Source organism: Nannospalax galili, unplaced genomic scaffold, assembly GCF_000622305.1.
Source record: "Nannospalax galili isolate Female #2095 unplaced genomic scaffold, S.galili_v1.0 scaffold156, whole genome shotgun sequence".
In the NCBI taxonomy this organism is placed as follows: Eukaryota; Metazoa; Chordata; class Mammalia; order Rodentia; family Spalacidae; genus Nannospalax; species Nannospalax galili.
In genome coordinates, this window is record NW_008337625.1 from 71137 (window position 1) to 95447 (window position 24311).

At 42.4% G+C, this 24311-nt stretch overlaps 1 protein-coding gene across 1 annotated transcript; it reads right to left on the reverse strand.

Annotated features, from left to right (window-relative positions):
- Positions 1 to 999: 999 nt before the first annotated feature.
- Ddx21 (DExD-box helicase 21) lies at positions 1000 to 24297 on the reverse strand. The gene is made up of 15 exons (XM_008832640.3): positions 24127 to 24297; positions 22051 to 22497; positions 19424 to 19499; positions 18498 to 18676; positions 16943 to 17060; positions 15253 to 15438; positions 14120 to 14265; positions 13254 to 13403; positions 12654 to 12815; positions 10939 to 11058; positions 9349 to 9422; positions 6271 to 6430; positions 5340 to 5474; positions 3750 to 3794; positions 1000 to 3212 (listed from the first exon to the last, which is right to left on the reverse strand). The coding sequence occupies exons 1-15, from the start codon at positions 24211 to 24213 to the stop codon at positions 2928 to 2930; spliced, it is 2370 nt and encodes a 789-aa protein (XP_008830862.1). The 5' UTR covers positions 24214 to 24297; the 3' UTR covers positions 1000 to 2927.
- Positions 24298 to 24311: the final 14 nt, after the last annotated feature.

Consider the following 24311-nt stretch of genomic DNA (forward strand, 5'->3'; position numbering starts at 1 on the left):
CCTTGCAAGGCAGAGGCAGGCGGGTCTTTGTGAGTTCGAGGCTAGCCTGGTCTACATAGAGTTCCAGGACAGCTGGGGCTACAAGGAGACCTTGTCTCAAAAAAAAGACAAAAAAATTTTTTTTTGATTTTCAGATATTATCGATATGTAGGATGAGACTAGACGCTGAAACTTTCTCAAACAAAATACAAAAAAAGCATGTTGATATGCCATTTAGGTGCAAACTATCTCCCCAGTGCTAGGACTACAGGCATGCAACATATTTGGTTGATAAATACTTGGGATGAAACTCAGGGCTATATACATGCTATGCAAGTACTCTACCAGTTGAGCTACATTCTTACCCCCAAGTTTCATTAAACATTTAAAAAATATATTTTACTATTTTTATGTGTATGAGTGTATTGCCTGCATATGCATGTAAGTGCACCAGTGTTGTACAATGCCTGCAAAGGTCAGGTGTCAGATTCCCCTAGAACTGAAATTACAGATGGTTGTTAGCCAACATGTGGGTACTGGGAATGGAACCCAGATCCTCTGCAAGAGCAACCAGTGCTTTTAACCACTGAGCCAACTCTCCAGCCCCTCACTAGACTTTTAGACCTAGTTTTTGATGTTCCAATAACAATGTCAAACTATTTTCATATTAGAAAACAAAAGCCACCAAAGTATAAAGTATTAATATCTTTATTATAGCGTAATGCAGCATTTATACATTAACTCATTTTACTGTAAAAACATTTTATGTACAACTACAGAGAAACTCCTATACAGACAGCTCCAACATAAAAACAGGATGTAATTTAAAATTCCAGTTATTTGATAAACTGGAAAATATTGTCTCTGTAGAAAACAGTAAAGTAAAAAAAATGTAGATATCTAGAGTAGCCCAACAAGCCCATTTTAAACCAAATAATAACTGAATTATAAATATTGTTTTAATTCTGGGACCCAGAAAAAAAGTTACCTTCATTTGTTGAAAATCACGTTTTATTTAAAATTGTATAAATGAAGCTTCTATGGATCTTTCCCCTTGCTGTTTGATTTTTGGCAGATCATTTTTCTACAGGCTAACACATAATCCACATCTAGGTTTTAGCCATTCCTTCTGAACAGGCAGTCAGTATGTCCTTTAGTCTACCAGGTATGGCATATGCCTATTCTAACCATGAAATGTTTTAGTTATTATTAAAGCATGCCTAGTATTTGGGCAAAATAAAAGCTTAATAAATTATACTCCACAAAGGCCATCAACAAAGAACAGGAATACAGTGGAAACTGACAAGCAGATAAAGTAATACATTCTGAGCAGAGTACGAAGAATCATCTGGTCAAATTCAAGGAGAGAATTGAAATCCAAACAGAAAAAAAAGACCTGCCTCCACTATGAGCCGAGCTGGTGATCGGAGCCCTCAGTACCAAGTGCTCCAGTAAATGGCAAAGACCACATCAAATCAGAGTTTAGGAAGATTTCAGTTATCAAAACAACTAAAAAATGAAGACTCATGTGGTTCTGATTTTCCTTCCTAGCTTATTCTAAGATTGCCAGTGTAGTCTTCTCTAGCAAGGCAAGAAGACACCACGCTCTTCTAAGCTCCCACGCTGGGCATTTCCCAGAGAAATATGATCGAGTCACCTGGCCAGATGCTACACTGAGTTCTTCAGTTCCCTCAAAGCAACAACTAAAATTACAGTTTGTCTCAAAGAATTCTCTAAGCCCTGATAAGTTTTCAACAAAGAAGCACTTTAAGCCAGGCATGGTGGTGTACACCTTTAATCCCATTGCTGGGGAGGCAGAGGCAGGCAGAACTCTGTGAGTTCCAGGCCAGTTGGAGATACAGGGAGACCCTGTCTCAGAAAGAACAACAACAACAAAAGATGAAGAAACAATTGACCATTCTGCACCTAGAAGCCTAGCTTGCCTACTAGTGGTTAACCTCTTGAATCATCCATGACCCATGTGCAAAGAATATGTCCCCATCTTCTCTGGCTCCTCAGTTATGGATGCTTCCTTCTGACATGTGTAGAATTTTTGTGGACCTTTTGGAAAAACTCTTCAGGAATACAAACTGTGCCCCCCTCCTCCCTTAATTTCTTCTTGGTAAATGCTAATCAAAAATCCTAAAGTAGAACATAAGCATTTAAATATCACTTATCCAGCCTCATAACTTATAAAAGAAGCTACAGAGCCACTTTATACATTTGGAATTTAACGTTAAAGACATTGGCTTTCTATTAAAATGTACTTCTACATTTTATCTGTTAGTCACCTTATAAGAAACAGAGTATCAAGATGTACAGCTAGAGAACTGATAATGTGTTTTGTCCCCCAAAGCCAGAGCAGCCTGGAACAAACTATTCAAATCAGCTAAGTTTCAAATGGTGTTTCAAAAACATTCTCAGCATCAATCCTCGGAAGACCTGTTCTAGGACATGAGTAATTGTCAGGAGGCCAAGGAATGCCAATTATCAAAAGCCCTGACTTTCAGAGGCTCAAGTGGCTCTCCAGAGACTGAAGCATTCCCTTGGGTATCTTTTAGAGGACACTAGTAAGAGACATTTTGGGGACTGGAGATGTAGTTCAGTTGTAGGGCACTTGTTTAGCATGTGTGAGGGCCTAGGTTCAAGTCTCAGTACATGCACACACACAAATGCACACAACATACAAGGATAGGCAGATATACTGTTTGATTTTATCTTGTACATCTACAAGACATATTAACAAAGATGCAATGAATCTGTGTCCCTTTTCAAATAAAAACTGACAATGGTCAGAAGAAATAATTTAGAAGCCTGTTTCTCTGCATGGAATGAGGACTGAGCAACTGATCAAAAAGGTAACACTGTGGGCTTTGAACTGTGCGAAAACAATGTTCAGTTCCACACTGTTATGCCATCCTATTTGGCCAGGCAAATCTCTGGTTCACTCACTGACCAAAGGCTTTATTAAAACTCCGCTTCTGGCCTTTGTTTGGGGATCTGCTACTTTTGCTGCCACCTCCTGGGCGCTGTCCCCTGAAGTTTCTATTTCCTCCCCGCTGTCCCTGTCCCCTGAAGTTTCTGCTTCCACTTCGCTGTCCTCTGAAACCACCACCGCCACGGCTGCCATCCCGCTGGCCTCTGCCACCCCGATAGCCTTCCAGTGGCCCTTCCAGTTCCGGCTGCTCTGTTGCCACAGCCAGCTGCCAACGCCGAGAATCATGCCACTTCTCCTGTGGACACAAGGATTTAATTTATTAAATCTGGTTAACACCATGAAAAAAAATACTTGGCTGCCATTCTCCAAAGAATTAGATTGATAACTTAGGTGCTTAACAAAAGCTGCTAGTGCCAAGTAATGTGGCCCCCAAAGCCAGTGCCACTTGTATGGAATTAATTGTTAAATGGAAGGCAGCCCCCACTGCTATGTCATTTTTAAATACTGTTGTTGCGGAGTCGCTATAGCTGTCAGAGATCATAAGCAAATATACTGTGTATAAACACTTCTCACAGCAGTGCTGAAGGAAGATGCAGTAACTGAAAATGTGCACGAAACTGTACTGCAAAGAGCACAACAGACAAAAGCTGGATACTGTGTACAACTCTAGAAAAGGAGAAAAGGCAGGCTCAACAAGGGTAAACTCGGCTTCAGCTTCTGCGAAGCGTTTCTCCACTGTCTTTTAGTAAAGCACCAGAAAGGCTGCAGCCCATTCTGTATTTTCATAACAAACTTTATTAGTCTATTAATATTAAAACCAAGGAGAAAATACCTGTATTTCTGTGACTGCTTCACTGCGGACATCAAAACAAACACCCTAGAAAAATCAAAGCAAGCAGTGTTAATCCAACCAGTACACAATGAGTAATACTGCAATACAAAGTACTCTGTAAGAACCCAGCAAGTACTAACCAGATGGACTTTAGAGCACAGTCAGCACACGAAAACTCCTGACAGCGCAACAGCAGAAAGCCAAGGGCAGCTCAAAAAGGACCAGAAGATGCTGCAACTTCCTGGCTAGAGGTACTCTTGGATGTTACACTGCGCCAGCCTGTCTTCAGGATGACACAACTAAACCAGAAAACTACTGCTGGTTTTCTAGTTTCTCAGAATCTAGCTCCTTGTGAGAGAAATACACTTTACAGGATGCAGTCTTTGGTACGAAGTGCCCTAAATCAGTCTGGGAAGTCACCAAAAATGCCAAACTATCTGTGTGGGCACAGGTTAAGTTACACTCTTTCCATCTTGCAGTTCACCAACACCAATTACAGCACAGGTTCTAGTCAGATACTGATGATTCTGACATTACCAAGTATTTCAAGTACAACATCAGGCATTCATTGAGGGTATATAGGTAACTAGAAAGGACATCACAGGGATCAAGGCCTTCCATTGCAAGCATCATAGCAAGGTAAAATTTACCAAGGTAAACAGTATGCCCTAAAAACTGACAGACAGGGAAGGATCCCTCTAATTGTAGTGAGGATGGGGAAGCTTCACAGGGAGTTAAAGCTAAGTGAAATTACGAAGGACTCAGTGAAGAGAAGACACCGTTAAGCAATGGGGTCAGCCTGTACTTGACACTTGCACTGGGATAAGAAGGCATGGTGCTTGGTACTACTGGGGTGTTGGGGGTGATGAGACAGAATTGAAGATGGTAATGGGGCAGTTCTATCCTCAACTTGCTGAGGACAGCTCACGGCTTCTCTGATCACACTTTTACTTAACTCACCACGCATCTTCACATAACCTCCAGTATCAAACTGATCTGGTTAGTGAGGCAAGTTCTCCACCTTTAATACACACACCTCACCATCCAGGGGGGACACAGTTAAGAACTATTTTCCAATAATACTTAGGTATTATGCCCCCCACCCCATTTTTTTCAGACTGGGTTTCCCTGTAGTCCCAGCTGGCCAGGACTTGCTATGTAGACCAGGCTGGCTTCACCTCAGAGATCCTTCTGCCTTTGCTGGATTAAAGGCTGCACCACCATGCCTGGCTTGTCTGCATTTTTTATCCTCATTTCCCAGGAAGGGTTCAGTGATGACTTCAAGGTTCAGGAGATAAGATTCTAAGTTTCAAACTAGAACTCAAAGCTCTGAACTAAAATACTTAATAAGCCAGGTAGGTGAAGATAATAGGGAAGTGGCTGGACTTTGAAGCCTAGCACTAGGACAGGCTTGGGACTGTGACAACTGTGCTGCCAGTCACCAAGTGGTAACTGGAGGCGACAGAATACACTGGCCAGGGAGGAGGAGAGTGAGAAGATGCTGCATCCCCCATGGGGTCAAGGGACACACTCTGCCAACCACAGGAAGTCACTGAAGCAAAGTGAGGTCATGAAGAGGTCCAGACTTACCAGCTTGCCTTTGAGGAAGACCATTCCCTTCACTTTGGAATCAATGCTCTCACCCAGTTGCTCCTTAAGTTCTTTCCAAGCGTAACTAATGTTGGGCATTTCAATTGAGCACTGCAGGATCATGGTCACAAAGCCCTTGCAGAAGAAAGGGGCATAAATTAAAGTCTTGAAAACAAAAATTTGCTCAAGAAAGTATTTTTGGAGTTCTTTTTTTGGTGGGGTTTACTTTGAGACGGGGTCTCCCTGTAGCCCTAGCTGGCCTGGAATTCACTATGTAGACCAGGCTGGCCTTGAACTCAGAGATCCACCTGCTTCTGCCTCCCAAGTGCGGGGACTAAAGGCATGCACCACCACACTTAGCTGGAGAAGTTTACTTTTTAAAAGCACCACCTTCCCCTACCACACACAATCAGTACAAACTGGGCAACTCTTTTCATTAAGACTGGAAGACTGCATCAATGTTGATAACCTGGTTGTTGGTTTTCTGAAACACTATCACCAGAGAAAACTGGGCTGAATGTACAGGGGGACCTCTGTAGTACTCACACCACATGAGCATCTACAATTACCTCAACAAATGTCTGAAAACTTCTATTTATCAAAGGAAGCAATTCACTATTGTAGTTTACAATTCAGTGCATTTGAAATTTTTTTTTTGGAAAATACATTCACAAAGTTTGAAACCATTATCTAAGATTCCAGAACATCTGATCACCCCAGAACACCCATTAGCAGTTACTATGCTTTTCCTCCTACCTTACCCCTGGGAACCACTAATCTTTTCTGTTTCTTTTGATTTATATGATTTTAACTAGAAAAATAGCAAAATACAGTTGATACCTTCCTATCTCTTTGAGCAAGTAAAAACAAATAGGAAGTTTAAATACATTTTTTTTTCCAAGTCTTAGACTCTACAGTGTCCAAGTCTTACCGCTTGTGAATTGATCAAGGAGCGCTGGTCGACTGATGTGGCACCTGAAATATGGGCCAGTGCTGCTGCCAGGGCCTCCACAGCTCCCTTTTCCTCTATCAGCCTCTCAGCTGACTGCTTGAAGTGGCCAATAGCGGTGGGAGGCACAGAATCTAAAAGCCTGTGGTTTGACAGCATATTTGTAGGTGACAAGTTCCCATAGTAACTTATTTTATTTTATTATTTTTATGTGTATGTGTGTATTGCCTGCATGTACGTTAAGTGCACCCGTGCCATGCAATGCCCACGGAGGACAGAAAAGGCTGTCAGATCGCCTGGAACTGGAGTTTTAAGACAGTTGTTAGCTGCCATGTGGGTGCTGGGATTTGAACCAGGGTCTTCTGCAAGAACATCCAGTGTTCTTAACTGCTGAGCCATCTCTCCAGCCCCTCCCATAGTAATTTTAAATGAGTAATTTTAAAAAATGTTCATCAATGGGACTAGAGATGTGGTTCAGTTGGCAGAATGCTTGCCTAACATGCAAGAAACCTTGGGTTCCATCCCCAGCATTGCATAAACTGGGCATGATGGTACATGCCTATAACCCCAATACAAAGAGGTTCCACAGAGCATTTGTTTTGTTGTGCTTTTTGGAGACAGGGTCTTATGTCTGGCCAGCAACTTGCTATGTAAAGCAGGCTTGTCTTAAACTTGATCCTCTTGCTTTTACCTCCTGACTGCTGGAATAACAGGTCTGCATCACACAGTGCATAGCCCTATAATGCCTTTTAAACTGATGGTAAACAATGTTCTTTTTTTCAAGTCTTTTTTGAGACAGGGTCTCCCTGTAACCTCAACTGGCCTGGACCTCATTATGTAGACCAGACTGGTCTAGAACTCACAGAGATCTGCCTGCCTCTGCCTCCCAAGTGCTGGGATTAAAAGTGTGCGCCACCATACCTGGCCTGTTCAATTTTTTTTTTTTTAGCAATAAGCACATGTTAAGTTTTAGAACTAGAGAAAACAAGTCACATTATGAAATTTTTAAAAAGATTCTCTAAATCGGGGCTAAATATATAGGTTAAAAATATGGGGAGGCCAGGCACGGTGGCGCACACCTTTAATCCCAGCACTTGGGAGGCAGAGGCAAATGGATCTCTGTGAGTTCAAGGCCAGCCTGGTCTATATAGTGAGTTCCAGGATAGCTAGGGCTATAGGGAGACCCCGTCTCAAAAAGACCCAAAAAAAAAATATGGGATTGGGGATTTAGCTCAGTGGTAGAGTGCTTGCCTAGCAAGCACAAGGCCCTGGGTTCGGGCCTCAGGTCCGAAAAAATATATATATATACATATATATATAGTCTAGGCTTGGTGGGGCATGCCTTTAATCCCAGCACTTGGGAAGCAGAGGCAGGGATACCTCATGAAATCAAAGCCAGTTTGGTCTACATAGTAAGTTGTAGGTCAGCTGGGGCTATAGGGAGACCCTGTCTCAAACAAACAAACAATATATATAGTGACTTTCATGAGATTGTTAGTAGATGGCTACTCTTGGCATTAATAATGATCACACCTGCAAATTGAAAATGATCTAGTACAGGGTAAGGTGAACTGGGCTCTGTGAATGGGCCGCCACTTAACACCATCACTCACAATTACTAGAACATTTCTTCCTTGTCACCAACTCTATTTCTTGAACTTGGACTTGGGAACCCCAGCTTAGGACACTTGCCAGAATCTTTTTGTTTGCAGAACATTCCCATCTCCTCACTACTATGCTGAAGCTAGCACTATCTCCAGTCATGGACAACCCTGCATATTTTACTACCACACTCATATTTTAATTTTTTAAATTTCACTTATTTTTATTTTATGTATATGAGTGTTTTGCCTGCATGTATGTAAGTGCATCACAAGTGCACAATACCTGCGGAAGCCAGTGAGAGGGCGTGGATTCCCTGGAACTGGAGTATGGTCAGCTGTTTGCCACTATGTGGATGCTGGGAACTGAACCCAGGTCTTCTGCAAGAGCAGCCAGTGCTCTTAACAACTGAGCCATCTCACCAGCCCTCCCATTACTCATTTATTTAAAATAGGACACCTGCTGACCCAAGTCTGTAACTTATAAAGAGTCTCAGGTGAGCTCCATGATTGCTTCTTTGCTATTCCCCTTTTCTTTTCCGAACAGCTATGGCTCATGGCAGATTGTCTTCTTCATTCCTGTCCACTGCTCCTTAGGAAAGACCTTCTGCTTCCTGATCTGGTCCAGGGGTCTTAATGTGAAACTTCTGTCATTATAAAGGTTCTCAAGAAGCTGTTTTCTTTCCTATTTTCATCTTTATACACTGTATCATTTCCCATCAGATTCAGTTTACTGAACCCTGAAGCACTGCAATGCCATTCTTGAATTTCTAACACCCACCCATGGCCTAAGGCTCCTCATTTTGATACAAGAGCACACCACTGCCTTCTGGGTCAGGAACCCAGTCCTGTATCTGCCTGTTCTTAACAAAAGCATTTCACACATCTACCACAGCTCAGTAGTTCCTTGGCTGAAAATGTAGTTCACCCCTAAAAGTAGTTTTTTTGTTAACCCTGCTTACCCACAGGAGCATGACACACAGAGCAAAAGCCAGGAATCCTAAACAGCTAAATATCCTTAATAATAATAATATAATAATAATATATAGTATTATAATATAATCCTACACAATAATGCCTTGCTCCCAATGCCAGCAACATCTCCAGCAAAAAGTTACCTAATCCTCACCTTGCAGCAACTTCCATTCTACCAGGCAGGGGATTAAATTAATGAAGATTTGGAAGGTAATCTGTGATTCCACCTAACTAGGCATGGGTTAGAAACGACTTATAACACATCTGAGGTTCCTCAAAGTATCCAATACAAACCAAACTATTGCTAGTGGTTTTCTCGGAAGAACAGGACTGAGCCGGGATAACTAGAAACAAGGATACTTATCGTATCAAATTCTACTCTCTGTTTTTGGGTTAAATGTCAATCATTAAAAAAAGCAAATTTCAAAGGTCAAACCATTATTCGACAAAGACATTCAGCACAGAACAGTAGTACGGAACATACCTGATGGCATCTTTGCTGGAAGCTTTTATTATCTCTGTTGCAGAAGGAACACCCACCCGTTTAAATTTAATTCCCTAGAAGAAAACAAACCATAATTTAATATGCAATGGCTGTCAATTGTTTCCACTGAGATTAGTAATGTATTTTTTAGAACCACCAAATATGTATTTATTGCAAGAAAAATTAAAACAAGAAATAAGCTTTTAGCTTGACAGTGGTCCATGACTGTGCTTCTAGTACTCTGGAAGCTGAAACAGGAAGATTCTGAGTACAAGGACAGCCTAGGCTACATAGTAAGATGTTGTCTCAGAAAATCAAACCAACATTTATTTCTGAAGCGCACAGAAGACACAGAGGCAGCTTAAGGAGCTCCTGGAGAGCAGGCACAACATCCTCCCACTGCTCCTGTGTCATGTGATTATGGTCCATTGTTAGCCATGAAACTGACATTGCTAGATCAAAAATCACTGAAATCACAGGAACTCCATGCCTACCTTTCCTGGTTTCCAATGCCTTCATGGTTCTAAGGAGTTATTTTTTTTCCCATTTTTAATTTATTTCTTAAGACAGTCTCCTCACAATTTCCAGAGAGAAAATTCAAAAGGAACAGACTTGGTTTCAAACACACAAATAGTGGTTGGAACTGCAAGCACAGCCAAGGCCACTGTCACAGAACACCAGCCACTCCAGGGCACTGAAGCATTCCTGGAGAATAGACATGCTTTCTTTTCTCCCACTAGGATGTTCTCTATAAGCCACTGTTCTTTGTCATACTTTCCATGTAGAAAATATAAAAAAGTCCCTGCTCACAGTTGGAGTAGGCCTCCCGATTCCCAGCCAGAGAAAAAGATTAGAGGCCACATTCCTCTTAGCCACGCACCCTCCACTCCAGGCCTCATGCTCTACCTCTCTATTCTTGGCATGGCAGTCATCCAGTGCAACCTGAAAGGCCACAGGAAGGGGTCAAGCGCTACTTCCTAGGGGAATTGCCTACAGAAATGATCAATTCCATGAAGACATTTAGACTCTCCTTCCCCTTTATCTTTTTGTGTTATTATTATATCATCATCATCATCATCATCATCATCTTTCAGTCTCATTGTTTAAGACAGGGTCTCCCTATAGCCTCTGAAACTCGCTATGTAGACCAGACTGGCCTCAAACTCAAGAGATCTGCCTGCCTCTGCTTCCCTAGTGCCCAGTTTGTGTTGTTCTTTTTAAAAAAGAAAGGGTCTCAATACATAGCTCAGGCTGCCTCAGACTTGTGATCTTCTGGCCTCGGCATGCACTGTCACAGACCACACTCCCCTTCTGATGCTCCCTCCTGGAATCCCTTTGGTTTGTGAGCTGCTCCCACCCTTCCTGACCTGTGTAAACATTTCTGGTTTTATATTATTTTCTTTAAGAAAAAAAATCTCTCTTTCAAACATAAGAAATATACATTACTGTTTCAAATGCAAAGTTACTTTAATGGGCCAATACCACAGAATAGCACACAAACATGTATGTAACAAGCTCTCAGTCACAGACACATAATTGGAAACCTTAAAATTAGTCAGTAAAAGCTGAAAATTAGGAAAACCATTTTACCGCTTTCTGTTCCACTTGTGCTAACTGATATTCTTCCTTGTGCTGATAAAAGCAGATGCAAACCCCTGTCCTTCCGGCTCTACCCGTCCGGCCAGAGCGATGAATGTAGGACTCCACATCCTACAGAAATGAAATCAAACACTATGAGAAAACCTCTGAGACTGAGGTCAGTGCCCTGTGCACAATTACAGAGGGCATGTGTAATTCCAGTTTTCAAGTAGCTATAGTGAAAGTTTTAAAAGTTGGGGCTCTGGGGCTGGAGGTATGGCTCAGCAGTTAAGAACACTGGCTGTTCTTGCAGAATAACTGGGTTAGAATTCCAGCACCCACATGGCAGCTAACAACTGTCTACAACTCCAGTACCAGGGGAATGATGGCTTCTGTCCTCTGTGGGTATTACACAACATGGGTGCACTTTTATACATGTAGGCAATATACGCATACACATAAAGATAAAATAAAGTTGGGGCTAGAGAGATGGCTCAGTGGCTAAGAGTACTAGCTGCTCTTGCAGAGTACCTGCATTTGGATCCCAGCACCCACATGATGACTAACAACTATCTGTAATTCCAATTCCAGGGGATCTGATGCCATCTTCTGACCTCCTCAGGCATTGCACAACACGGGTACACTTATATACATGCAGGCAATACACTCATACACATAAAGTAAAAATAATAAAATATTCTTAAGGGGCTGGAGAGATGGCTCAAGAGGTTTTAGAGCCCAGGCTGCTCTTGCAGAGGACCCAGATTTGATTCCCAGCACCCACATGGTGGCTGAGGACCATCCTTAACTCCTGTTCCAGGGGAATCTGACACCCTCTTCTGATCTCCTCAGCACTACACAACACGAGTGCACTCATATACATGCAGGCAATACAATAATACACGTAAAATAAAAAATATTTAAAAATATATGTTTAAGTTTCAGAATTTTTTTTGGTCTTTTTGAGACAGGGTCTCCCTGTAGCCCCAGCTGTCCTAGAACTCACTATGTAGACCAGGCTGGCCTTGAACTCACAGAGATCCGCCTGCCTCTGCCTCCCAAGTGCTGGGATTAAAGGCATGGGCCACCATGCCCGGCCCTAGAAGTTAATTTTAATAACACATCTTATTTAGTTCTAGATACTCAAATTTTTAACAAAAATTAGTTTACAAGGTAGGTTTCTATTCACAACAGCAATATTTGTGACTCAACCTGGATGTCCTTCAACAATGAAAGGATAAGGAAAATGTGGCACTAATACACAAAAGAATTTATCCAGCTACCAAAAAAACAAGAAGAAATAATGATGCGTTCTTTCCTGCCAGTCTTCCAAATCCAAAGTACATAATGAAAACTATAAATTTAAGTAAAAAGCCAGGCATGAGGTCTGGCCTTTAATCCCAGCATTACTTATTTACTTAGAGACAGGGTCTCAATAGGAGACCCACCTGGCTGGCCTTGAACTCACAGAGATCTGCCCCTGAGTGCTGAGATTTAAGGCATGCACCACCAGGCCCAGCAGAGGGGTCTCAAGACAAGGTCTCACAGAGCCAGCCCTTAGTGGCCTTGAGTTCCTATACCTATTGCCTCTACCTAATAAGTTCATTTTAAAAATCAGCCTTAGTACCTTAGCCATCAGCTATTATGATTACATAAAAGTCAATGAAGTAACTTTTAATATCCTAAGGAAACAAAAGTATTAATATTAAAAACAACAAAAACCTCACCTTTGGTGGACAGCTTTGTACAACTAAATCAACCTCAGGGATGTCCAACCCACGTGCAGCAACATTAGTTGCCACCAAAACACCGAAATTGCCATTTCGGAAGCCTTTCAAGGTGATTTCCCTTTGCTTCTGTGGAATGTCACCATGTAAGGATTGGGCATCCTGTCAAAGAGAAAACCAGCCTAAGAAAAATCATCTAACACATTCGCAAACGAACCTGTGGGGTCATACTGTGATGATACCAATGCTGGAAACATTACAAAGTGGGAAATGGGTCCATTCTTACATGGAAAAACCTCCAATTTATTTGCATCTCCCCAGCCACTAAATCAACTGTAACTATAGTATGCAAGCTTGAGACTACCACCTCAGAGTGACCGTACCACCTACTTTTGTCACTGTAGCCCTACATTTGAAGCCCCATTCTCCACCTGTGAGGCAGGACTGACAGATTAGGTATGCTGACACATACCCTGACCATGAGAAGCTTCCTTTCATTTCTGTAACATAAACTGAAAGCCACTGGGTGACTTGACACTGAGAGCAGACAGGTCCAAGGTGATGACTGGCCCCAGCTTTGTGGGCATGATGAGGACCAACCTGCTTTATGCATGTATTCTGTGACAGCTCCTGGGCTTCTTTCTTGGTTTCACAGAAGATGATGGTGCGCCCTTGATGGCCACTGTATACTCGAATCACATCCCCAATAACTGCTGCCCTCTCGCTCCAGTGACACTTAATAGCTAGATGCTTTTAAGAGAAGAAGCAACATTTAGCAACTTTGCTAGAGCCTGACAAGTATCTTCTCAACTCTTAATGGCTAATGTTTTGGTACAGGAAGTTACTGTGCAGGCCTTACAGAGCTGTGTGCTGCCAACACTGCTTAGAGGGAAAAGAATGAAACTAAGTAATTCATCAAAGAAAAGAGCAACATGGTCTGTCCGCCAGCCTCTCTTTTCTCCAAAGGGCATCTGGCTTCTTTATGTTCTAAAGTAATCAGAAAACAGAAAAAGAAGTGCTATTCTCCAGATTCCTGCAGGAAACCAAGTAATTGACAAGAAATATCTGCATATGTTATGATTCCTTCAATCCACTTAAAAATACAATCTGTAATCGGTTACTGTACAGGCCTGTTCTTGGGTGAAATGAATTCATCTAGGTACCGGAGCCTAAGATGAAAACAGATGAAGCATTAGATTTCTCTACTGCCCTCTAGAAGCTAAATTCTAAGTGTAATTTCTTTGTTTACTAATTCAGAGACAATTATGTTCCAAATGATTCTGAAATTAATGATGAAATTCAGAAAACACAGACACCATACACAAAAGAGATACATATTTACTTGGCTCTTCATATGGATTTCATACTCAACTGGGAAAAAAAGCTTGCATTTGCTAGTCTTAATACTATCAGACAGGAAACAAGACAATTTAATACTAATTCCGGCAACTAAATGAATCATTTACCTCCACAGTTATGGCTGTTTTCTGAGTCTTTTTACCAATCAGGTCCACCTGTTCATATGTAGATTTCATGTATTTCTTAGCAACATTAAATACCCAATGAGGGCAAGTTGCAGAGAAAAGCAATGTTTGGGGATTGTCTTCAGAATCTTGGGGGAAAAAAAAGTCAGTATGAATCATCCAAACAAGCCTACATTCTACTCCGCCACACCTAGTACTGCCAGGAGCCACCAATATTCACCAGACCAGTGGTGGCCAGCCATGCATTGAGGACACAAAAATGAAAGACCCCCAATAGACAAAGAAAGACTAAGAAATAATGTTTATCATAAAGAATCACTGAAGTAATAATACTTTGTTTTCTAATCTTTGCCCTTTCTGAATCACAAATGAAATCTGTCCAATATAGGAGATCCACCAACTGGATTCCAGGGGTCCAGTGACCAACCAGCATAAATCTCTAAATTAAATAACCTGTAACAAAACCCACAGCAGGTTAGTATTTTACAAATCTACAATTCCAGGGCTGGGGTGTGACTCAGTAGTAGAGAAGTTGCCCATCATGTATAAAACTTTCAGTTCGATCCTCAGCACTGTCCAAAGAAAATCTAATTTGTTCTTTAGAGCTCAGCCACTATTTTTTTTATCACCTGCACTTAGGAGAACACTGATTCATACATTCCAAATGGCAGTGCAAGCTGCAAGAACTCAATCAGTAGTTTTACTTAGGGAAATCTGTCCTACAAAACCAACTCTAGATACTGAGGAAATCTGCACAAAAGCAACTGTAAACAAAATTATTTATATGGAATAAAAAAGGGATAGCTGGTAGAATTAAATCATGGCCAATCACTTCATGAAGACTGAATATATGAAGTGATTTATAACTAACACACATACCCCACAGGACATCAGGAATATCCTGAAAGCTGTTAGAACAACACACCAAGCTGGTAGAATGAGATTTTTTTCCTTTACTCTCCCAAGCTTTCACCATTATAGTTAAGTAACAAATCATGACTTTAAAAATTTCAAGTTTTCCTAAATAAGTTCCCTTAATTTCCCAATGCTCAATTTGTCTCCTGGAAGACTATTTCATTACTACCCTTTCATCAGTTCCTGAAATCAGGGTTTACCTTTCTTGTACGCAACACACAAAATCTCTTCCACTTGATCAGCAAACCCCATATCCAACATCTGGTCGACCTCATCCAGGACAACATGCTTGAGCTTGCTAAGGTCCAGCTTGCCATTCTGCAGGTGATCTTTGATGCGACCTGGTGTCCCAACCAGAATATCAATCCCGTTCCGCATCCGTTCAACTACCAAGAAGAATATCAATAAAAAGATCTGCTGTGTTTAAGATAATTCCTTTCATCAGCCTGGGCATCCATTCAAGTTTTCTAACCTTCAAAGTAATGCATAATTGATAAAGGACAACATGTAAGGTACTCCTAATCCAGTGGAGAAACATCTGAGAAGTGACAGTCCAGTGTCATACCTGACAGGAAAATGTTCGACAGGGTACCCCAAGAAAGAAATCACTTTTAGCTTGGCTAGCAGAAAATGTCAAAATTTCAGACCCTAAGAACAATCTTAAGAGAAATTCGTTTTTAGTGTTTTTGCATCAGGGTCTTGATTTGTAGCCCAGATTGCCTTGAATTCACAGTCCTCCTGCCCTATGCCCTAAGTGCACCACCATGTGTGGCTGAGAAACAGGAATTTTCTGTGAAGTAAGCAGAATATGAGAGCGCCGGGCGTGGTAGTGCATGCCTTTAATCCCAGCACTCAGGTGGCAGAGGCAGGCGGATCTCTGTGAGTTCAAGGCCAGCCTGGTCTCCATAGCGAATCCAGGCCAGCTAGGGCTACAGGGAGACCCTGTCTCAAAAAGACCAAAAATAAAAAAATAAGAGAGCACAACAGGGTGAACATTCTAGGGAGGTGCAGAGACACTGAATAGGGAGGCAGGGAGAAGTATGCTGTGACTGGGATGAGATGGTAATAATGAAGCTTTTTTTTAAAAAAAGTGTTTTTAATGTGTATGAGTGTTTTGCCTGCATGTATGCAAGTAGATGCATGTTGTGCAAAGCCTGCAGCAGCCAGAAGAGGGCGTTGGATCCCCTGAAACTGGAGTTGTGGATAGCTGTTAGCTGCCATGTGGGTGCTGGAAATCAAATTCAGGTCCTCTGGAAAAGTAGCCAGTACACTAACCACTGAGCCACCTGTCCAGCCCGAGGCTTTTTCAAAAAACTGAACTGCCAATGCAGTCTAGGGATCATACCACGCACCTTACATACATTATTTAATTCAATCCTCACAAATAGAAAACCTGAACACAATGTCACATAATTACTATGTGAGTAGTCAGGATTCAAATCAAACCTTAGTTCTACTGATGAATAATTAGCTTTGTATGCCTTAGATCCTCCCCCTCAGCAAGGTCCTGACTGCAAAGTGACAGAGTGGACCAGGGTCAGCAACATTAGCCACTATCCACATGGGAAGAGCTTGCTTAGAGCAACAAACAAGCATGCACAGGAAGAGAAACTGACACACTGGATTCTGTCCTGCTGCAGTCTAGGTAAATACCAACACCAAAACATCCTAGGAGCCAGCTAGGAGTGGCAGCATACACCTTTATCACAGGAGGGAGAGGCAGGTGGATCTGAGATGGGAGTCCAGCCTGTTCTACATTAAAAAAAAGGGGGGGGGGCAATCCTGTCTATTGACTAGAAAAGGTAAAGATCAGACATCAAGTGGGGGAGGCATCCATTCAGAACACCAGAACTACAGGCAGCTTCCTCCCCAGCTTTTGAATTTACTTACTTTGACCGCCATATGGAGTCCCACCATAAAAACAAGCCACGGACAGCTTCTTCGTGATGTCACTGAAGTCTCTGCTTACTTGATTTGCTAATTCTCTTGTAGGTGCGAGAACCAGCACCTGAAAGAAAAACAGACTGAACTCAAAGTACCGTGCAATAATTATTTCTTAGCCAATCCAGAATTCACTACCATGTTCTGCTCACCCAACTCATCTTGACATATTTTCAAAACATCTATTATGTGCTTTGGAACATTCTACATGGACAGGGCCACTAATAGAGTATCCAACAAATATTCTGAAAGACTATGATCATACCAGTCAGAAGTAGGTATCCACATACATGATGTTCTAAGAGGGTTGCAAGGAGTATGGAGCAGCATTGCAGGGAAATGACCAAGGCAAGGAGATATACTGAGAATGATAGCTAGTACCTCTATTTTATGTGTGCCTGAGCAACCAAGCACTTTCTATGCATTATTCTAATTTAATACAATAATCTTTGAGAAACAGATATTAAAAGGTGAATGACTAAAAGCAAAAGAAAGGCTGGACTTAAGCAAACCTGGATTTAAGGAGGCCAGCTCCAAAACTTGTAGAAAAGCTCCCCTAATTAAAAACACCCATTCTGCTAAGCATAGAGGTGCATGGTTTTTTGGGTTTTTTTTTTTGTTTTTTTTTTTTTTTTGGTCTTTTTGAGATAGGTTCTCCCTGTAGCTCCAGCTGGCCTGGAATTCACTATGTAGACCAGGATGGCCTTGAACACACAGAGACAGTCTGCCTCTGCCCAGCGATGCCTTTAATTCTAGCACTCCAGAAACAGAGGGAGGTGAATCTCTGTGAGATGGAGGCCAGACTCCACAGAGAGTTCTAGGTCAGCTGGGGCTACATAGCAAGTTCTGGGCCAGCCAGTGCTACATTGTGAGATCCTGTCTCAAAACAAACGACCACAGGGCTGGAGAGATGACTCAGTGGTTAAGAACACTGACTGTTCTTGCAAAAGACCCGGGTTTGAATCCCAGCACCCACATGGCAGCTAACAACTGTCCGTAACTCCAGTCCCAGGAGATCTGACAGCCTCTTCTGTACTCCATGGGCACTGCACGACACAGGTACACTTACCTACATGCAGGCAATACAGGCATACACAGAAAATAAAATAAATATATTTTTTAAAAAGTTAAAAAAAAAAACAAAACACCATTCACTCTGCCTATGCAAAAATAAAGACACTGGGGCTGGAGAGATGGTTCAGCGGTTAGGAGAACTGGCTGTTATTACAGAGGACCTGCGTTCGTCACCAACATGATGCCTAACAACAGTCCGTAACTCCAGTTCCAGGGGGTCCAATGCCTTCTTCTGGCCTCCGCAGGCACTGCACTCATTGAAACATTTACATACAAGCAGGCAAAACACTCATACACATAAAAGAATCAACCCAGTTTATTTCAGATAGATTCAGGGAGCACAGGAAGAACCTTAGGGGGAACTCACAACGAAACAGGACACGTAAACCAGGCCCAGATGTTCTTCCTGGGTTCAGTTTAAGACAGTTACCTGGGGTGCTCTGCCTCTCTTCCTGTCCTGCAGCCCACCCTGAAGTTTCTCAATCAAGGGGATGGCAAAGGAGAATGTCTTCCCAGTTCCTGTCCGTGCCTGGGCAATTAAATCTTTCCCACTGTACACATGGTGGAATGTTTTCGCTTGTATAGGAAATAGGAAGTTCACCCCACGAGCTGTGAACAAATCAACCATGTTATCTGCCATTGTCTTTGTTTTCAGTGCTGAGGAGCAAATCCAGAGGCTTTGTGCACACACTAAACATAACATTAATCCCTAGCTCCACTTTCCACCCTGACATTCTGTTTTAAAAAACCAACTACAGCCAAGGACTGAAACACATTGATGCTTCTGGTCCTGGAGAATGGAGTTCTACCTTGCCAACATCTACAAAATCAGGTTCAAATATATTTCAAATAGTGAAGAATATGCCACACTGAAAAATGTTACCCAACTTTTAATTATACTTTTAATGTGATTATTTGTCATAAAATCTCATCAGTAAGCCCATCTGAACCTGGAAATCCGATGCTTTGCATTCTAGACTGTTCTTTGCCTGATTACTGAAGAACCACCTAGGGAAGCATCTGGAACTACCTAGGCAGTTCAGCAGCAGTCCAACAAGATTTGCCACAGGTGCAGGAGGATAAAAAGGAAAACAGTAAACAGCTTTAATGTCTCAGCACCATCAGTCATCACACTTCTGAATAGAAATTAAATTTCAATCACTTCATCAAACCAGTAACATCCTATCTAGATACACAGGTCTACTCCATTGTATAGCCGTGTATACTGACCTATAGCAAGTATAGGTCCTCCTTTGCCTCAATAAAAAAAAAAAAAAAAGAGTGCTTGCCAGGGGTGGTCAAAAGAGTGCTTCCAAATTATATGCACTAGCATTATATGATATTCAAGAATATTACCTTTGAGAAGCTTAACAGTCTCTTCAGATATGGGAAAATTAGAGAAAGCGCCTTCTTTTTGTTCCGCAGGTATTTCCTGCCAAAGTAAAAGACCACAGAAATGAGTACCTCACATGCGATTAATACAGGAAGCCTTCTGAGACCCTATTCTGAAACAGCTATCTTTGGGCCTGAGAGATGGCCCAGTGGGTAGACACTTGCTCTCAAGCCTGACAAACTGAATTTGATCCCCAGAACCGACATGGTAGAACTGACTTACACACAAGTTGTTCAACCTCCACACATGTGCCATGACACATGAACAAACTACGCCATGAATAATTGTTGCTGGGTGTGATGGTGCACATCTTTAATCCCAGCACTCAAGGCAGAGACAGGCAGATCACTGAGAGGCCAGCCTGGTCGACACAGTGAGTATCAGTGAGAGCCTGTCTCAAAAAAAAAAAAGAAAGAAAGAAATAACTGGTGGGGTGGGTTCTAAACACTATGCAAGCCTGACAACCAGAAATTGATCAGCAAAACCCATGGGGGGAAGGAGGCAAAAAAAAAAAAAAAAAATCAATCCCCTAAAGTTTCCTCTGGCCTCCAGATACACTCCTATATACACATCCTACCCCAGAAAAGAGAATGGTTACCCAGAAGTGTTCTTTAGGATCTGATTTAAGGACAAACACTCAAAATATTTAATAGAAATAGAAGAGTAAGTGAATTTCTAAACTTTACATGTATTACATAGTGTTGAAAATTAAATATGCAGCTACTTATATTGAAAAATACTTTATATAAATATGGATAAGGCAAAATACAATACTACCAATGATATAACCTTAACCTGATTTTTAAAAAATTATTTTAATTTTACGTGTAAGCATGTATTGCTTGCACATAGGTAAGTGCACCCGTGTCCTGCAATGCCTGTGGAGGACAGAAGAGATTGTTGGATCCCCTAGAACTGGAGTTACGGACACTTATTAGCTGCCATGTGGGTGCTGGGATTTGAATCTGGGTCTTCTGCAAGAACAGTCAGTATTCTTAACTGCTGAGCCATCTCTCCAGCACCCTTAACCTGATTTTTTAAAGTTGTATATACACATTACTATAAGGAAGCGTCAAAATTTAACACCAGTTACCTCTGTACCTGGAAAGTGCTTACTATTTTTGGAATGAGGGACTGCTAAAGTTAGAGAGGACTTTTATCTTTTAGGTAAAATTTCCAATTCTCTTGATTTTTTTTTTTTTATACTTAGGGGAAAACTGCACATGTTGTTCAGGATCTAAGTCAAAGAGAGACTTTTAGAATTAGAATTTGTCTTTCTTTCTTGAGATAGGATCTCCCTGTATAGTCCCAGGCTGGCCTGGGCTTCCAGATTCTTCTGCCTCAGCCTCCTGGGTGCTGGGATGACAGGTATGACTGAATCCACCTAGCCATGGTCGTCTTTCCTGACTGGGTTTCTGGACAATAACAGAATCTAAGTCAGAGTGAATATTTAATTCTGTTCAGATCAACACAAGTAATTTAATAGCCTAAAGAACCAAGAAAAGGGGGCTGGAGAGATAGCACAGTGGTGAAGGTTCAGTTCCCATCACCCACATGGCAGCTAACATCCATCCATAACTCTAGTTCTGGGGGATCTGATGCCTTCTTCTGACCTCTTTAGGCATTGCACAACATGGGTGCACTTACATACATACATGCAAGTAGTACACTCATAAATAAAATAAAAATAATAAAACATTAAAAGGGGGGGGCTGGAGAGATGGTTCAGTGATTAAGAGCACTGGCTGCTCTTGCAGAGGACCTAGGTTTGATTCCCAGCACCCACATGGTATCTAATATCCATCCATAACTCCAGTTCCAGAGGAATCCAATGCCTTCTGACCTCCACAGGCAATGCATGATATGGGTGCACAAACATACATGCACGCATACACATAAAATAAAATTTTGGTGGTTTCACTGAATCCTAATTTGGTGACAGAGAGACCCTGGGTTCCAGTTACATGGGTCTAACTCGGGTCGAATGCTCCTGTTGCTTTCTGACTTGCAAGTAAGTAGATCAAGACTTTCCCTAAGCTTGAACAGACCAACTTATTTGTAAACAAAGATTCTTGATGCAATTTTTAGTAGGAATTCCCACCCTCAGCTCCTCACCCTCCCCAGGAGGTCCAAACATACCAAATTCCCTTCTACTGTTAAGGTATACATGCACAAGGCCTTGGTTCAATCCCTATCACCAAAAGAATTGTAAATGTTTAAAAAGTACATGCACATTAACTATTTTTCTGAAACAAGAAAATATGCAGTCTATTCAAGTACCACTTTGCCAACCACTGATGATTCAGTGTGTAATGGCACTTGCCACCAAGCCTGAAGACCCAAGTTCAAGTCCCAGGACCCACAGGTAGAAGGGCAGCCACACAATAAATAAAATTTTTAAATTAAAAATAAAGCGAAGCGTGGTGGTGCACACCTTTAATCCCAGCTCTCTGGAGGCAGAGGCAGATGGATCTCTGTGCCATCAAACCCAGCCTGGTCTCCACAGCAAGTTCCAGGCCAGCTGAGGCTACAGGGAGACCCTGTCTCAAAAAGACCAAATTAAAAATGAGAAAGTAAAATGCAATTTCACCTGCTCTGTCTCGCTACTGCTCTCACCACCGGTCACTCCATTGGCACCGGAGTCCAACTCGGAATGGGATAACCCATTCTTCAATTTGGGGCTTTTCTCTCCAATGTCTCCATTAGAGTCTTTTCCTTTCTTCATCTTCTTGGGCTTTGGAGCGTCTGTGTCTTCTTCAGAAGGTTCCTGGGTTTCTATTTCTTTGGTTTTAGCAGAGACAGCCTTCTTCTCAGCAGGCTCCTTTTTCTTCTTGGCAGGTTTGGTTTGGGGAGCAGCCATGTCATCCTGAGCTGGCTCCTCTTGCTTTCTGGTCTTTTTGGATTTAGGAGAATTCATGTCATCTTCAGAAGGCCCTGCTTTCTTTCTACCTGTCTTAGCTTTCGGGGGGACAGTTTCTTCCACTGCTTCTCTTGATTCTTCAGCCTTCTTAGATTTTGGCTTCTCTTTTCTAGCTTTCTAAAAAATTAATAAAGATGACACAAACACTGAATAAAGTCATTATACATTTGTGTGATCCACTAAATCTACTAATTCTAGATTATTTCAAGATATTTGTATTATGAAAAACACAATTTTGGGCACCTCAGCATTGTAGTTTCACCTTGCAACGAATGAGAAGCCCACAGTATGCTTTCTAATACCATTTCTTAGCTACACGGAAATAAACGTGAACTTAAAACACAAAATTTTCACATTACTGAGAACTTGTTCCAATTAGGAGTTGTAGCCACCCTATTAAATGGAATCTGTCTAAAACAGTTTCAGGCAATTCCAGAAGTATACAACAGTGTGATCATAAGCTAAATTCTACCTCCTTGGGACCTCAGACCTGGCCTCTACTCTCAAATCATAGCTTATGAGATGGCCCAAGGTTTTATCCTAGACATTACAAAACTCATTTTAAAAAAAAGTAATGGGTCGGGGCTGGAGAGATGGCTCAGCAGTTAAGAACACTGATTGTTCTTGCAAAAGACCCGGATTCAAATCCCAGCACCCACATGGCAGCTAACAACTGTCCGTTAACTCCAGTTCCAGGGGATCTGACAGCCTCTTCTGTCCTTCATGGGCACTGCGTACACTTACCTACATGCAGGCAATACACGCATACACATAAAATAAAAATAAAATATATTTTTTTAAATTGATGGTTTACTAGTAGTATCTCTGCCACATTACTATGAACAGATAACTGAAAAACAGGCTAGTCTCTCCCTAAAACCTGATTTCTTTCAACCCTTGTTCAACTAAACAGAGTGGGTTTCTTCACCCAGGAAGGTGAGTTCACAAACGAAAAGGAGCACCATCATGTCCCTCTTCCCTTGGGCATCCCACAATAGAAGACACAGGCGAAGAAAGTGAGGAACACGGATTCCCCACCCACCTGCTGCTAACCAGTCTGTGCTCCGTGCACTTCCCAGCAGGCCACACTATATTGCTGTCTTAAGAGTTTTCCATCCCCAAACCCCAGAGACAGAAAGGATGCATACGGGGACAGCCCCCCCTCCCCCAACTTTAATCATCAGACTGTCACAAGTTAAATCAGTAAGAAAGCAAAAGCCAAGAATCAGACAAGACAGTCACTTGAGTGCTCACTAAGCTCCCCAATATAAGAAATATGTTGATATTTCAACTCCAATTCCACGGGAGATCTGAACAACGAATACTAGGATTTGAATCACTTCATTTTCTTAAAACTTTTTACAGGGAAAAACTACATCTGACTTAGTGCGGAGGGATGGAGGCACGGGATGTCACTACAGATGACGCTGGTGCGCTGGTCCAAAGCTTCAGTCCCCACGCGGACTTAGCCCTAACTCCCTTCCGCATGCTCTCGCCAGGCCAACAGCGTGGGGCTGGGTGGTGAGCGCGCGCCGGGTCCCGAGGCCACGTGGGCTCCCGGCCTCTCTGGGTGTCAAATGGACCGGTGGCGGAGGAGCCCACGCCGTCCCGGGCGCCTCGCGCCTCCACGCGGGGCGCCAACCATAGGTGCCGGGGCTCCGCGTGAGCAACCCCGAAGCGAGCCACGCGTCCCGGCCCGGCCCCGCGCGGTCCCAGCCCCGGCCCCGGCAGACCCCGCGGCATCACCTTGTCGCTCTGCTTCGGCAGCGTCTCCATGCTTTCCTCTGCCGCGTCCGACCCCAGCCTGGACTCGCTGCGAAGTTTTCCCGGCATCACTCAGCACGAACTATCCAGGCCTACCGGTCTCCTCAACCGCGTGCGAGGTAAGAGAGAGGACCGCCTTCGAGCCCACCCTGCTGTGCGTCACTTCT

Excerpts from the sequence above, each read along its gene's own strand:
- Ddx21 (XM_008832640.3), bottom strand. The coding sequence starts at position 24,213 with ATGCCGGGAAAACTTCGCAGCGAGTCCAGGCTGGGGTCGGACGCGGCA. Across the intron at positions 11,059-12,653 it reads TACAAAGCTGTCCACCAAAG|GATGTGGAGTCCTACATTCA; the intron begins GTGAGGTTTTTG and ends TCATTTCTGTAG. Across the intron at positions 9,423-10,938 it reads CACAAGTGGAACAGAAAGCG|GGAATTAAATTTAAACGGGT; the intron begins GTAAAATGGTTT and ends GTTTTCTTCTAG.